Source organism: Balaenoptera ricei, chromosome 12, assembly GCF_028023285.1.
Source record: "Balaenoptera ricei isolate mBalRic1 chromosome 12, mBalRic1.hap2, whole genome shotgun sequence".
Classification (NCBI taxonomy): domain Eukaryota; kingdom Metazoa; phylum Chordata; class Mammalia; order Artiodactyla; family Balaenopteridae; genus Balaenoptera; species Balaenoptera ricei.
The window spans coordinates 1,925,519-1,941,228 of record NC_082650.1 but is presented as its reverse complement, the minus strand read 5'-3'; the positions used below and the strand labels follow the sequence as shown (position 1 = coordinate 1,941,228).

Here is a 15,710-nt window from a genome sequence, read left to right as displayed (position 1 = left end):
GTGCCTTACTTTAACTTAAACCTTGTTAAAGGCTCCGTTAGGTGTGTTATTCAGGTCATTGCCATCAAGAAGTTTGTTTTTTTGCTTGAGGAAACTGAGCCTCCGAGAGCTACAAGGACCCCGTTCACTGTCCTACAATTCGTGTAAGGGATGGATCTCACACTGGGGAATTTGACTCCTTCCCCAAAGCTGCTTTCTCATTCTAACACCTCTGATCACATGCATAAAGTTGACTTCCATGCTAGTTCAGTGATATAATGGAACCAGCCTCACCCAGGAGAAAGGAGAGGTGTGACCGCAGATGTGTGACATTGGAAAAGTCATAGTCTCAAGGTCAGAAAGGACCTAAACAGTCATCTGAGCCAGCAATTATCAGCCCTGACTCTCAGAATCACTTAGGGAGACTTCAGATATACAGGCTCCTGGACTCACTCTGCATGCTGGTCCTGTGTCTGGGATTGGGCTGAGGAAACACATAGGTTTAAAAAGTCCTCTGAAATGTGAACACTGAGTTGATAGTTGATGACTTATTGTTTTCAAGGTATAATAATAGTAGGGGAATATATATTTTAATAGTCCTAGTATTCTGAAGATACATCTGAAACACTAATGAAACAACACAATGTCTGGTTTTTGTTTTAAAGTAATCCGGGGATGAGGGAAGAGGGCAGCGGGTCCATGAAGCAGGCTTGTGGTAACTGCTGGAGCTGGGTGATGAGTGGGGACGGAGGAGGGGCTTCTTATTATGCCTGCATGTATCACTGAGATGCTTCTGTAATAAGGAAGTTGCAAAAAATACTCCCCAGGAAATTCTGATCCGATCACACAGCTCTAATGACAGAGGTTGCCTGTGTCTTGTACTGTGTGCGCTCACCTACATCTTCGTGGTATTGCTGGTGATCACTCACCCACGCACGCCAAAATGTGGAAATGGTTCGACTGAAATAGGGCATTTAGAATACAGAGAAGTGAACAAGTGGCTAGACGTGTTCTCAGATACGGTTTGCTCCCCCAAAACCAGGGACCTATTTTCTGGGTCCACTCTTTGATACTACTCTTTTCCCCCCACTTTTCAGTCCATTCCCAGGTAACTTGTAACATTTCCACTTTGACCTTTTACCCCATAGTTTCCCTACTTTGTGTCCAGGTGTGGATTTAGTCTCATTCATCCTGCTCCACGTTTGAAAGCACTTTTAATCTGAAGATTCCTGTTTCTCACATTCTGGAAAATTCCCAGCTTTTATTGCTTTAATTATGCTTCTCTGCCGTTCCCTCTGTTCCCCTGAAATTCTGATGAGATGAGACTGACCTCTCCCAGACTATTGTTCTTGTCTCTTACAGACTCTTATTTTTTAAAATCTTTCTTTCCATTCTACTTTCCAGAGGTGTTTCTCAGCACTTTTCTTCCTTCTATTGTGTTTTTTATGTTAACCCCTAAATGGATCATTTCTAGGATTTCTAATTGGTTCTTTAAAAATACATTCTTGTTTTATTTCTGTGAGTTCTTTATTTCACAATTTCTGATCCCTCTTTATGGATTTATTCCATCATATATTCCCTTAAGGTCCCTAAACATTTAAAGCTTTTTCTAGACTGTTCTATTACTTTTATTTTGTCTGGAGTGAGTTCATCTTTAGATTGCTGCTTTTGATGGTCCTTTAGCATTCGCTTTACACGTGGGTATTGGCATTTTGGGTTTGTCAGCTCAACCTAGGTGGGGGACTCTCTCCCATGGTCTCTCTCGCTGTGCCCCTTTGCTCACCCCTGCCTCTGGCTAACGAAGGCCTTGACCTGGTCCACTGGGGGCCCTGCTCCCGGAGCGAGTCGTGTTATCTTGACCGGAGGCATCCCAGGTGTAGCCACTGCAGGGCTCAGCTCAGCTCCAGGCCAGAGGCTGTATCAAGGTTTTCTCTCCTCCCCGTGAGCACTTTGGTGCCCACGACCCGACAGGAGCCCAGCTTCTGGCAGCGTCCACCTGCTTTGGGCCCCTGGGTTTGTCAGGATGACCCCTCCGGCCCCTCTCACCACTGTGCACTTGTGTCTGGACACCGATCCTCAGAGATGGTCACGTTGTTTCAAGAGCCCTCTAAACTTACATTTTCTCCTTCTTTTTCGTCTATCACTCGTGTATATTTAGAGCAGGTATATGTGTGTGGCACGGGAGCCTCAGAGCACAGACTTACAACACCACCATGGCAGGAGCCTTACCCAAGCTTTTCACTTCGCATGGAATTGTTGCAAACGTCAGCAGCACTTTCAAAAACGCGTAAGTTGCACTGCATTTCCAAAAGCAAACACCTGAAATGTGGTATTTCGGATTTCCGGAGATGCTGGTGGATGAAGAAGAGATTCGGCTTGGGGGAAGTCTGGGGATGTCCCACTCCTGGGTTTCCCACGGACAAGACACTTGTCAACACTGTCTTCTCTGGTTTCTCTTATTTTTACTGCTGGTAAAGCATTTAATAGTACATGTTCCCTTCATTTGGTATGTTTTTATTTGTTTAAGTACAATTTAATGGGAGTTTGCATTTAAAAATGTTTCCAGGAAAAAATTATGTATATGCTATACCTCAGCATATATGATGTATCACACAATTATATAAAATTTATATGCTTATATTTATATAAATAATATAATGTATTACAAGTATTGTATATATATATAAATACCCGTTTTCTAGCAAGAAAGGGCATGAGACACAGAGAATAATAGTTGATATATTTGTACCATTTGTCTTCTTAGGTCTATTAAGTTCCTGATCTTTTTCCTGATACTTTCTATTTTCCGGAGTCTGTGAAAATTGGGCCGGGAGTCAGGTTTATTACATTTAGTTCATCTTAGAACCTGGTTTCCATAATGATGCCCACATTTTTTTCCTTTTGTTTCATCAGTGACAGCCAGTTGATAGAGTCCTATAAAGGCTGCTCAGGAGCTCGAGACCTCAATTTCAGGAATGAGGGAGGCACTTTCCTCGTCTAGCCCCAGTTTTTGGGACTATTGTCAAGAGAAAAGAGAAAGGCTGATGGAAAACTCCCAAGGCCTCCACACTGAGGAAACTGCCCTTGTGGAGACCCCTCACTTGAGCAGCGGCCCACCGGGAGCTGCCAGCAACTGTGGACGCCGTGTGCTAGTGGCCCCTTGGCACGTCATGCTCACCCAGCTGGGGTGATGTGTGTGACACCCGCTGCACGCAAAGCTCTGTGCGACACTCAGCACCGAGAGCGGAGACAGAGTCAAAAATCAAGAGATGGGTCCAGACCCCAGGGACTGCGGACGAAAACAAGGTTCATGAAGCAGCTTTCCAACACATTGCAAGGGGAGTGAGCAACGTTCACGGGCTGTAATTCTCCCTCTAACACACACACACACACACATTTAACACAGGGACACACGCAACACACATGGACACACACATACAGACAGACACACATGGGCTATTTTCTTTGTATTCAGTGCAAATATCTTATTTAACTGTTTTAGATTTGGCTTTTTTTTTCAGCATTATCTTAGGTTATAGAATGCTAGAGAACACATTTAACCACAGAAGTCTTTCTGCATTAGTAATATTTATTTTTTTAAACAAGTAAGATTAATTTCCTATTTTAAGGGATTTTTTTATATCTCTTCTTTCTCTGAAATCTTGTTTCCTGAGAATTCTATTAGGTAACCTAAAATTTAACTAAATATCAGGAACATTGGAATATAATGAAGAAGAGTTTAAAGATACATTTCTCCATTTATCCAATAAGGTAGCACATACCCTACTTATTTCTTGAGACTTTATCCTCTGGAATTTCTCTCTTTTTTTTTTTTTTTTAAACTAAATTAGCCACACTGACCTTTTTAGTCATGGGTTAGGCAAAGGAAGAGTTTGGTTATTTAACTTTCTAGATTAGCTAACTAAATTAACTTTCACTTGCTTAGGCTACTGAGGAAAGTAGTCTACCCTAGAAATTCTTTGATTTGAACCTTTATTATATCCCTTTAATTTTTGTTTAAAGACCATCCTCTGAATTGATATAGCTAATAAAAACTTATAAGATGCTTTGTACAATTACAGGATGAAATATTTTAAAATTTGGTTAATTTACTGAAATATGAAATCTATTGGCGGCTAGAAAATGACCTATAGGTCACTAAATATAGCTAATATAGTTAAATATTGTTAATATATTTGTAGCATTTTTTTCTTCTGAGATGGATTAAGCTCCTGATCTTTTCCCTGGCATTTTCTATTTTCCAGAGCCTGTGAAAACTGCAGCAGGAATAAGTTTATTCCATTTGGTTGGTCTCAGAAGCTGGTTTTCATAATGTTTCAAAAAATATTTTTAAATGTTCAAAGCTTAACCAGAACTTAAAAGTTTTCATTATTTATTTGTTCTTATATATTTATCCCCATTACATGACACTGCAAGGTTTTAAGTAGATTTAAGTTTTAGAGATATTTAGAACTATTTGTAGATCAGTGCTGATTTAAATAGGAGCTCTTAATAGTGTAGCTAAAAATAAAATAATACTTAAAAAAAGAAAACCAAAAGGTAAATATATACACTGCAAAATAAATTTTTAAAATGGGTACTCAGATTAAAAAATCTGATTTAAACCTCACCCAATGAAGCTTTGTTTACCTTCGGTTGGTCTCTCACCCCACACCTTAGTTCCTCTGTGCACACAGCAGGTTTAATAAAAAAATCCCATGTGACTTAATTTTTATACAGCATCTCTTGAATAGCACTTAAATATGATTTCTGAAATGTATCAGAACTCAGCAGTGCCATGAGAATAGAAGATGGATAGCATGTGTACTTACAAAATTAACATATGGCTCAGTATATTGCTTACAATTAGTAGAAGAATTTGTTAGTTTGAAGGTTTTCATGGCCTAAATATAGCAGCTCTAAGAGTCTTCATGATTTAATAATCATATGTATTCTATGGGTCTCACCTTGCTTTTAAACCTTGGTCAAGAAACTAATGTTGGTGGGGACCTACTATGAATTGTATACTCATACGCCACTCACACATAATACCAATGGGGATTTTTAATGAGTCAGAAAAACACTAACATTTATTTAGAGCCTTCTACGTGTCCTGCATCAAACTGTAGGCATTTCATGTATGCTACACGTTTATTACAAAAACAACACTGCACGGGGCCCATATTTATTTTCTAGCAATACTGAATTTTCTACATGAACTTACTTCAGACACCAGCAAACTAACTGCCAGCTTTGCAGACTAATTTTTTGCTCTAAGAGCCAAGTCATTCTTGCTAATAGCATAGTCAGGAATAAAGTTCTTACTGTTAGAATTCAGCTGACACTATAGCTGATGACCCACATGGCATGTGTGGAACTTAGCTGGACAGTTCTGAGCTGTACGGACACCGTGGTGTTCACCACAACAAACAAACAAAATCCCAAAACAAAAAACAACTTGAGTCTATAAAGAAGCACAGGAACTAAAAAGCATAAAGGAACAGAATGTCAGAACATGGATGTGTCGTTTATATACATATGCTTTTCTGCAAGTCACCACATTTTAATTTTGAGAAAGGAGGCTAGAGATCTATTGAAGAATTCATTCCCCCATGGCACTGGTTCAACCCCGCAGGCTTCTCTGCTGAAAAGCCTCCTTATGAAGCTGAACTGTACTAGTGCCGCAGAAAACAGAGCTGAAGACAGAACCCAGCAGGGATGGTAGAATTCTCGTCTTTCCCAGAAGAGAAGAAATCCAATTGGTGGAGGGAAAAATCATCTCACACTGGAAAAGACAATGACAAAAATAAAGAGGCTTTGTCAAATGCAGCTCACTGTTCTCATCACTTAGCTGTGGTATTTCAGAGATGAAGGTTTTTGTTGTAACACATCACAGATAACGCAGGAGACTGACTTCACCTGGCCCAGCACTGCACGGGGGAAATGTCTGCTGGCAGGTGTTCTGCAGCCAAATTTTTTTTTTTTTTTTTGGCGGGGGGCGGGGGGGGGGGGAGAGGCAATTAAAGAGAAAACACCTAATGAAATAAATACTCCTAAAATGCACGAAACTTGCTGCTGAAATGAATGTTAGGTCTGCAGAGGCACCGGGACACTCGGAGGCTCTAGCGCCGTGGAAAGGCAGCATCTCCCCGCGCCCGGGGGCACCTCGAGGGACCCCGTCACCTACGGCTGCAACCTGGTGCTGCGAGAAGACGTGTTTTCTGAACCACACGCAGCCAGGCGGCCGCTCCGACCGGACACCGTGGGACCAACACCGACGTGGGGGTCCAGCCCCGGGGCGGGGGGACCCGCAGCGCCACGACAGACGCGCCCCCCCTCGGGAGGAAGGCCCAGCAGACGGGAGTCACCCTGGAGCCCGCACGGGAACGGGGCGCTGCGGGGCCCCGTGCGATCAGCGCCCAGAGGGGCTCTGCGAGTCCCAGCCCTGCGGCCTCCACGGCCCAGCGCACCCAGCCGAACCGGGCCCGCTCGTCTGACCCGGCAGCGCCCGTCCGAACTCCGCCCACTAGCTGGATCCGATACCGCCCGTCCCCACACGGTACCATACGAACCCAGCCCGCCCGTCTGAACCCACCGTCCGAACCTGGCCCACCAGTCGGACCGGCACCGCCCATCCGAACCACGCCCACCGGTCGGACCTGGTACCGCTCGTCCGAACCCGGTACCGTCCGAACCCGGCCGCCCGCCCGCCTGACCCGGTACCGCCCGCTCGAACCCGATACGGTCCGAACCTGGCTCACGAGTCGGACCCGGTACCGAGCGTCGGAACCCAGCCCCGCCCGGCGGGCGGCGCGGCGCGCAGGCGGGCGCAGCATCACCTAGCGGAGGCCGGAGGTGCGGGCGCGGGCGCGCGGGCGCGGGGGCGCGCACGACGGGCGGGGCGGCGGCGCGTGCGGGCGGGCGCTCGGGGCGCACACCGGCCGGCGGGCTGACGCGGGGCGGGCAGGCGGCTGCGGCGGGGAGCGGGGCCGGCGGAGGCGGCTGAGGAGCCCGTGGAGCCCGAGAGCTCGAGAGCTGAGGCGGCCGGACGCGGCCGCGGAGCCGGGCGCGCGGAGCCGGGAACCGGGAGCGCGGGGCGCCGGCCGGCGGGGCCGAGGCGGCCGAGCCCCGAGCCGGGCCCGCAGACCTAGGCGCGTGGCCCCCCGCCCGACCCCGACCCGGCCCCGACCCTGCGGCGGCCCGGGCGGGCGGGCGAGCGCGGCCGGAGGATGTCGGCGGGCGGCCGCGACGAGGAGCGGCGGAAGCTGGCCGACATCATCCAGCACTGGAACGCCAACCGGCTGGACCTGTTCGAGATCAGCCAGCCCACCGAGGTACGCGGCCGCCCGGGGTCCCCCCCTCCCCGGCGACGCCCTTCCGCCCCCCGGGACCCCCTCCCGCGCCGGCCGCGCCCCCGGACCCGGGGTGGCCGCGCCGGGCGCGGGCGGAGCGCGGTCACCTGTGCCCCGGCGGGGGGCGGGGGAGGCGGGCGTGGCGGGGACGTCGTTCGCGGGTCTCCCCGCCCGCAGCCGGGGTCGCGGCGCTCGGCCTGGGCCCGCGGACCTTTGTCACCGGGACGCGCGAGCATGTGACCGCGGCGGCCGTGGTGGTTTTGGAACTTGGGGGTTGGCGGCCGGGAGCGTAAAGTAAATATCGGGAAAGTTGTTCCAATTGTGCGGCTCTGCTGATAACGCGGCCCGGAATTGAACTCCCGTGGAAAGAAGGTTTCCTCCCATTCGCTGCCTGCGCTCAGGTGGACGGGAGGGCGCCCCTCCCCGCGCCGGCCGTGCGCGCGTCCGCGGTGACCCAGGCTGGGGAGGGGGAGGGGACCTGGGCTGGGGGAGGGGGCCCGGACCGCGGGAGGGGGGGAAGATCGAGGGAGGGGGTGGGGCAGAGGACCTGGGCTGGGGGAGGGGCCCGGACGGTGGGGGGGGGGAAGATCGAGGGAGGGGGAGGGGGGCTGGGGGAGGGGCTGGGCGGGGGGAGGCGGTGGTGGCCGGTCCTGGGCGTGCTCCTGGAAAAGGAGGAAATCTTCTTGCTCTCGGCCTGGGACAATGGTAGTTGTTTATAGCAAAGCTGCTGAAAGAGTTCCCAACAGCTAAAAAAAAAAAAAAAAAAAAAAAAAAAAATAGGTTTCGTCCCCATCCGCCGGTCTGGGAGAGGTGGGGGATGGGAGTGGAGGTGAGGGCCAGGGAGGGACCCTGAAAACCGATTCATCCCAACGAGCGCTCAGAGCTGTGCTTGCTTCTCAGGCTGTAGTTGCACAGACTTTAGCGACACGAAATACACCTTACAGAGGATTTACGTCCTCTTAGGAAATTATTTTAATAGCATCTGTTTCTGATTTGTTGTAGTTGGTAGTTCAAAGTTAGTATTATTTACTAAAATGCCAGCTTTTGGGCAGCAATCCTGTTTGGCAAATTTGAGCATTCTCATGAAATTTAATCCCTATCATTAAACCCCAGTTTATATTTCTGAGTAAACTTGACCTTCACCTTTTCAGCGTCTTGATTTTGCCTGTGGTGGGAAAGATCCATTTCTTCTGTCTTCCTGGGCAGAGCCATTTATCTTACTCCTTAGTTGAATACTAATATGAATTATTAGGTTCAGGTTGCCAATTTGCACACCGATACTGACTTACTCCTGATTCACAGCTCACCTTCTCTAATGATTTTATGCGTTAGGTGCTAGTAAGCAAATTGATAATATGTAGGTAGGTGTTCATTCATAGGCTTATTAGCACGTCTTTTGAAAGGTGACTGCAGTAATTTGGCCTTCAGGATTATGTTGTCTTTCAGAATAATGAGTTCATTTTTCTTATCTCTGGCTTTAAAAATTCGGATGTAAAATATTATTGTGGTAGATAGTTGTTTTTTTCTGTTTGAATGGACCTATTTGTAATTTTTTTTTTTTCTGAGATTTCCCAAGTCTGGTCGTGAAAAGGAATATTTTTTCAGTTTAGTAGTAGGTAATTCAGTTTACTCTTTGGGATTTTAAATTGCATTGGCATTTTTAAAAATCCTGAATTAAAAACAGATTAGAGTTAATTGATTTTATTAATTCTATTTTTAAGCACTCGATTGAAACTTTTTCTCTATTTTTTTAGATATACGAGTAGTTATCAAAGTAAAACTGGCCTCTCATTTGGAGAGCTACTCTTTTCCTAGTTATTCTGTGGGTGAAAAGTTGCTGTGCACACGTGTTGAGCAAAAGTTAAAGGACATTTCTGGGAAATGATTATATATTTCATTTAGTAGTTTCTCCTCCCCACTTATATCTGAACATTTCAATTTTTAGAAATGATTCTCCGGGATTATGTTAGAAAGCTCTTCATAATGAAATAAGTTGGTTTTTTAAAATACCTGTATGTTATTTTCTTAGCTCTTATGTTATCTAATACCTAGTTCACACTTTACTTTTTGTTTTCCGGAGAACCTTTGCATACTATTAAGTTTATTGTGGTCTTGGAAGTTTAAGCTTCACATTTAGCATGTATTTTTCATTATGATGTAGGTAAAAACTAAGGTTAATAATTCTCTAAATCACTATTTTAAGGCCAACAGTTTCGATTTACTTTATCTAAAATTTGTTGTCTGCAGTTTTTTGCCATCTGAGAAATAATGAATTTTTACTCAATTTGTCTATCACAAGTCATTGTTCTTAGTTTTCTATGAGAATGTAAGCATTATATTGGCCTTTATTAGGGTCAGTAAATGTTGAGCAAATTTACTGCAGAATTTGATTTGTAGGAATATGATTTAAGCCTTATATTTATATATTTGGATAATCTTTTTTATGTACATATATGAGAGCTTAGTTGTGGTTTGTTTTCTTTTGATTGCTTTTTTGGGGGTTACAGTGATCAATATCTGTTATCAAATTATATAACTATAGATCATCTGTGACTGGTTTCAGGCAGCCTTGGATAACCACTGATCTGGGGTGTCTATGTTTAGGAAGATGATAAACTTGGCTTTTCGGGTTACATTCACTTTTAAAGAACATTAGAATATGTTTTAAAATCAACTTGGTTAAGTTTGCTTCATATTCACCTTTGTGTGTAAGAGGGCTTCCAAAGAAAAAGCAAGTTATATTTTATCATTGTGTATTTTTCAACCCCTTCCTCACTCTGGATCCCAGATCCTTTTGGAATTTAAAATGAGAGTTGATGATCTAAACTTAAAGTTGATGTTTTCTCACCAGGAGATTGATGTTAAGCTGAATTAATATCTTGATTACTATGGGAAACTATAGCTCATAATAAATGCTTCTGAGAGCTTTATAGTCCTGTCTGTCCTCTTCTTATTTTTGATGTTAAGTCTTTATTTCCTTTAGGGATTTCTGATTATTTATTATGGCAGAGTTCTTGTTCCTAATCTCATTACATCCTCAGAAGAGGGCTTCTCTAGTTACCCAAAGGTCTCCGTGTTGTTTTTTGGTGTTCTGTTGTTTAACTTATCCCAATTTTGTTATTATAGCCGTTGGTTTGTCTGAATCCCTCTCTGATTGCATGAAGGCAGGAGCTTAGAGTTTTATTGTTTTAAACAGTTTTATGGCTGTCACATGGTAGGTGCTCAGTAAATATTTTGTGGAAAGAATACTGAATATGGCTTCCTTCGTGTGTACCTTTATTCTTGACAAAGCAAGATACATGCTTTTTTTAAACTTAGCGAAATTGTCTTTTAGGATCTTAAAGATTTATCTTTTCAAGTCTTATTCTTTTGCATAAAGTTTACACCTCAATGCAAAAACCATGCTAGGTAGTTGACCACTTCACTTCATGAGACATTTCTTAAAGTCATTTGTTTTATTACTTATTGAATTCATTGCCTTCTTTTTGCATTGATGGGAAAAAAGTAACCTAGAATTTGTGTGGATACCCATATATTCTTTATTAAAGGTAAATATGTTATATTTTAGTATTCTGATTAATCTTGAGAAGTAATGTGGTGATTCATATTACCCAGAGGTGTGTGTAAAAAATAACTTCCAGTTTGTCAGCAGAGGTGGAGTAGGCAGTCTTCAGATGAAGTAGCAGTAATTGCATAACTTAGAGCTAAATCTATATTTCAGACTAATGCTTAGGTTGTGACTATGCTTTAATCATACAACTTAACTATATTTGAAACTATTTTGAAAACAACAGTTGTATTATTAAACGTTGGTACTTTAGAAGGTCCGTATTTCTGGTGACTAATGTATAATGAGATAGGCAGTTGCCAGTGATGTGTTTTTAGTATTTATAGGCATCTCTGCTCCTTTTAAAAAATCTTTACTTTTTTTTCCTGTAATAATTGGTTACAGTTTATGTTTGTGGGTGTGTGCTTGTGGGTATGAGGTCAAGGCTCTGTCTCACATGGCTTCCTTACCTTGTAACTGAAGCGGCATCTTGACTAGCTTCACTTTGCTGTGCTCCTGCCAATGAAAAATAATTTTACTTTATGCAATTTATAGACTTAATGGAATGTAAGTGTTGTAAGTGTAGGCTTTTCTAGAACTATCAATTTTTGATTGTGGTTAATAGTAGAATAGCAAAAGTGGTTCTTTCATATTCATGAAAAAATTTGATTTGCAGAAGATCCGGATATGTTACCAAGTTGGTGGGGTGTTTAAGAGAACAAGGTTTAGGGTTATGTCATTAAGGATTTAATTGAGCAGTTGTAGTGTATAAAGCATTATTATTAGTGGTTGGTTATTATTCTGGTGGCGTAGATTAATTTGTTTATAAACAGTTTTACCAGACTTGAACTGGGTGTAATATCAGAAAATGCTAATAAATAATACAGCAGTTATTTTGATATTAGCTTGCTTTCCTTTATTATACATAAAAATGTATATATGAGTAATATTTATGGAACAGTAAACTGACCTCTTAATTGAAAATTATTTTCAGGTTAGGTAGAGTCTGTTGATTTTTGTTCAGAATGTTGCTGTTGCTATTAGTTTTCTGGCTGATTGTATTTCGGATACGCTCCTTCACCTTGACGATGCCTAGGACGGAGATAAATTTTGTTGGACCTGTACTTACATTTGTAAGTTAGGTGCTAAGCAGTGAGCCACACCCCACAGACCCACTGACCAGCTCTGGGCGAGCCCCAGTCGTCGGCCGGCGCTGACAGGCTGGCAGGCCCTGCGAGTCCAGTGGTGGCTTCCGGTCAGCGTCCCACAGGTACGAGGGGACGGTAGGTGTGGGCGTGTCGTCAGGGTGGACCGTCTTTATGTGGGAGCTGTGCACGAGCTGGAGCTTTTCCTTATATTTGGGGTCATGGACGGGGTCTAAATAAAGCAGGCTGAGGGCTGGTGGGGGGCGTATTGGCTGGTCTGTCTCAGGTCATCTGGTTGAGATTTTGTTCTACAACAATAAAAATATAAAAGCTCACTTATCATTTTGGCATAGGTGATTGACCAGAGCCATAATACATTTAATTCAGGAAGTGAGTGTCCTTCATAAAGTTAACGTAAGTACATAGACAAGTAGCAGTAGTTCACGTGGAAGCCAGGGAAGTATTTTCCCAGTATCAGTTGATCCCAAAAGATAAGGATAATTTGAATTTTATACTTGCAGTTTTACAATTGTGTCATGAATGAGATTATTTACAGGAACCGAGATTGAATAGTTTACTGTGACTGGAAAATAGCCAAAATTTCTCTGTTTTCACTCAAAAGAAGTTTAATGTTAAGGAAAAAGTAAGTTGTGTCGCTTACAGAAAATAAGGTGTGAACTTTTGTCGCTGTCGTTTGCGTTGTCGTGTTTCTAGGTTGGATACACACAGCACGCTTGGCTTTCTCAGGGCGGTCACTGCGTTACGGTTGGGTTGACCTTATGGAGCACGGTTGTGAAGACTGATCACACCGGGATGACAGGCGTGGGGGGGGGTTCACTCTCAGCGTGAACAAGATGAACTTGCTTAAATTGTTTGTGTTTTCCATTCCTGAGGTTTTGGACTTCCCTGACTTTACTAGTGCTGTTTGTGCCCATTTGATCTCGGCACGCTGGACAGGATCATTCACTTCTTTGTGTTTTTAAAGAAAGCCATTTTCCATTTCGGTTGGACGGAGCAAACTGGAAGAGAGGACATGTCACTGTGGAGTCTGACTCTGCTACCGTCGGGCAGTACAAACAGTGGGACAGGTGCTTCCGAAGGAGAAGTCTCGCCCAGCTTCCTAAAACTCCCCCTGAGAGTTTCACTGTTATTCAGAGTAGAAGAGAGTTTGACCCTCAAAAACAGGACCCAAGAAAAAAATGCTCATTTGTTACTATCGTTTGGGTATTTTATTGGTTAAGAGCAGTCTAGCTGGTGTGTCTTATTCCGAATCATAGCTTACAGTTCTCTGTTGCTTGATTTCACACATGTTCTGTTAAAGAAAAATCAGACTTTGGTATTGGCAAATTTAAACCATTTGTTCCTTTAAAGAATGTACCTTCTCTTTACCCTTGTTTGCTAATAGTGGTACTTTCCACGGTGACTTGCTTATTATACTTTATATTTCCTGATTTTTGCAGGAGAACTAACAAAATTTCTATCTTATAATTTCTTTTTGTGCTGCTGTTATCAGCTTTTGGTACTGAGGCTGGAGGTTGCCAGTTTTCCCCCCTTTTGCTCTGAATCTGGTCTAGTTCCATATGTTGAGTAGAGAAAATGAAATGCGAGCAGCAATACAGTCACCGTTGGATACGATCAAATGTTTAAAAACCACTGTATTCTTAAAATGCATGACTCTTCCTGTATACATACTTGGTATAAAATGTATACCCTGGGAAGGTGTCTTTCAAATACATTATTTTTAGGTAGGTATTGATATTATTATCTGAATAAATTTCTGAGTGCTCCAGACTTGTAGAGAAATGCTTGTAAAATCTACCGTGGTTTTACAGAAGTTTACAACATACCATGATTTTACATGAGCTCCTTAATGAGTTCTTAGGTTATGTTACATTAGATTTTTCATTTTAATGAATTTTTTTGTTGGCAAGTATTTGGGGGGGATTATTGGGGTGATTATTTTTAAGAGACATTGGTAATAAAAGTAAGAATCAGTTATATGAAGATTTCTAGTTTGAACCTAAGTATTTTATTTTCATTTCTGGTACACAATTCTCCTTTGGAAGATTGTTTTAAATGTTTTTCATATTCTGTTACATTAAGATCCATTTGTCTGTTTTGCACTTTGAATGGATCTTGTACCCATGCGTGGTTTTGTGCCATCATGCACTGACCATTTGGAAAATATTGGTTCACTGAGCTGTGTGGATTTTCCACATGTTGATAAATTTCTTTAAACAATGTAAAACTATCACATTGTTAATATCATCACTGACTAGAAAACTCTTAAGTATTGGGAAGCTCTCAAGCTCAGTGGTGGAGACACATTTTCAAAACGCCTAGTTTTATGTCAAAGCTCAGATTTTATTGCCGGCAGCCCTGCCACGGCAGCACTTGAAGGAACGGGCTCTCGCTTCGTTTGTTTCTGAGAAAAGGCCCAACATCCACACCCGAATAACTGTAGTTTGTCAGCAGCCCTTCCAGGTGGAAATGGTGTTCCGTGAAAAAAGCGGCTTAGTTCACAACGTTTACGCAGTCGCACACGTGCTTTTTCTTGAGAGCGCCATCGGACTCTGATAAGTAGAAGTTCTTTATGTGCACTTCGTATTTTGGCAAATAGGATATTGAACAAATATACTCAAGAGTCCAAGTGAAACTGGCCTTTATTTTAGGTGTGAATGCAGAGCAGTGAAAAATACATGGACCATTAGGACAGTTTGCTGCTGCTGCCTCGATTTGCGGTAACGTGCTATCAGCTTTACCTGCCATTACTTTTTACCGTCAGTATAAATGCCAACGTGGTGAGAGAGGCTGATACTGCCTAAGTATTCGTAGGAAAAGAGTTTTGACCTCACAGTTGACCTGAGAGGGTCTGAGGGGGGACCCCAGGGATTCCTGGATTACAGTTTGTGAGCTGCTACCCTAGAATACTTAGTGATTGGTTTTAAGAGTTTTGGTTTGGGCTGATTTTTAAAATACATTCTCAGGTGGATATTAAAGTCTGTATTCATGGTATTTTCCAACTAGGGCTATAAAATTAACATATGTAACATTTAAAGTGTGAATGTAAGACTTATTATGATAGAAAGGTAGATTTTAACATAATATTAATTTATTTTACATATATATTTGCTTAATTTTTGTTTATAAATACCTATTTTAATTTTTAGTCATCAGTAATAGGATGCAAGCATTTACATTTTTGCTGTTGAAGGGTACTGGCCATAACCTAGCTAAAGCAGTGACTGTGAAGTTTTATTACTCTGATTCACTCAGGCTATGACCTGGGCCACTCCCTCCTGGGCCGCAACAGTGGCGTCTAATCTTCCAAGTAGCGTGGTTGGTGGGTGTGTTGTTGATGTGGGCTCATGTCTTCAGTCGCTTGTCCTTTTCAGTCTCTCCTTCCCAAACATCAGCTCTGCATTATGCCAACCACTGACTGTGTAAGGATTTTTGTTGTTGTTGTTTTTAAATTTTATTTATTTATATTTGGCTGCGTCGGGTCTTCGTTGCTGTGCGTGGGCTTTCTCTAGTTGCGGCGAGCGGGGGCTACTCTTCGTTGCAGTGCGTGGGCTTCTCATTGCAGTGGCTTCTCTTGTTGCAGAGCACGGGCTCTAGGCGTACGGGCTTCAGTAGTTGTGGCTCGCGGGCTCAGTAGTTGTGGCTCGCAGGCTCTAGAGTGCAGGC

General features: G+C 43.4%; 1 protein-coding gene and 1 long non-coding RNA gene across 11 annotated transcripts in view; one reads left to right on the top strand and one right to left on the bottom strand.

Moving 5' to 3' along the window:
- Window positions 1-5,028: 5,028 nt before the first annotated feature.
- LOC132375776 (uncharacterized) lies at window positions 5,029-6,839 on the bottom strand. Its single transcript, XR_009506101.1, has 2 exons — window positions 6,732-6,839; window positions 5,029-5,764 (listed from the first exon to the last, which is right to left on the bottom strand). It is a non-coding gene; the product is annotated as an uncharacterized LOC132375776 (long non-coding RNA).
- Window positions 6,840-7,160: 321 nt separating this feature from the next.
- AFDN (afadin, adherens junction formation factor) overlaps window positions 7,161-15,710 on the top strand; it is a 133,797-nt gene continuing 125,247 nt past the window's right edge. For all 10 annotated transcript variants that reach the window (XM_059940834.1, XM_059940837.1, XM_059940836.1 and 7 more), the window contains exon 1: window positions 7,161-7,313. In XM_059940834.1, coding sequence (XP_059796817.1) covers window positions 7,209-7,313 — 105 coding nt within the window. In that variant the 5' untranslated portion in view covers window positions 7,161-7,208. The remainder of the gene's footprint in view (window positions 7,314-15,710) is intronic.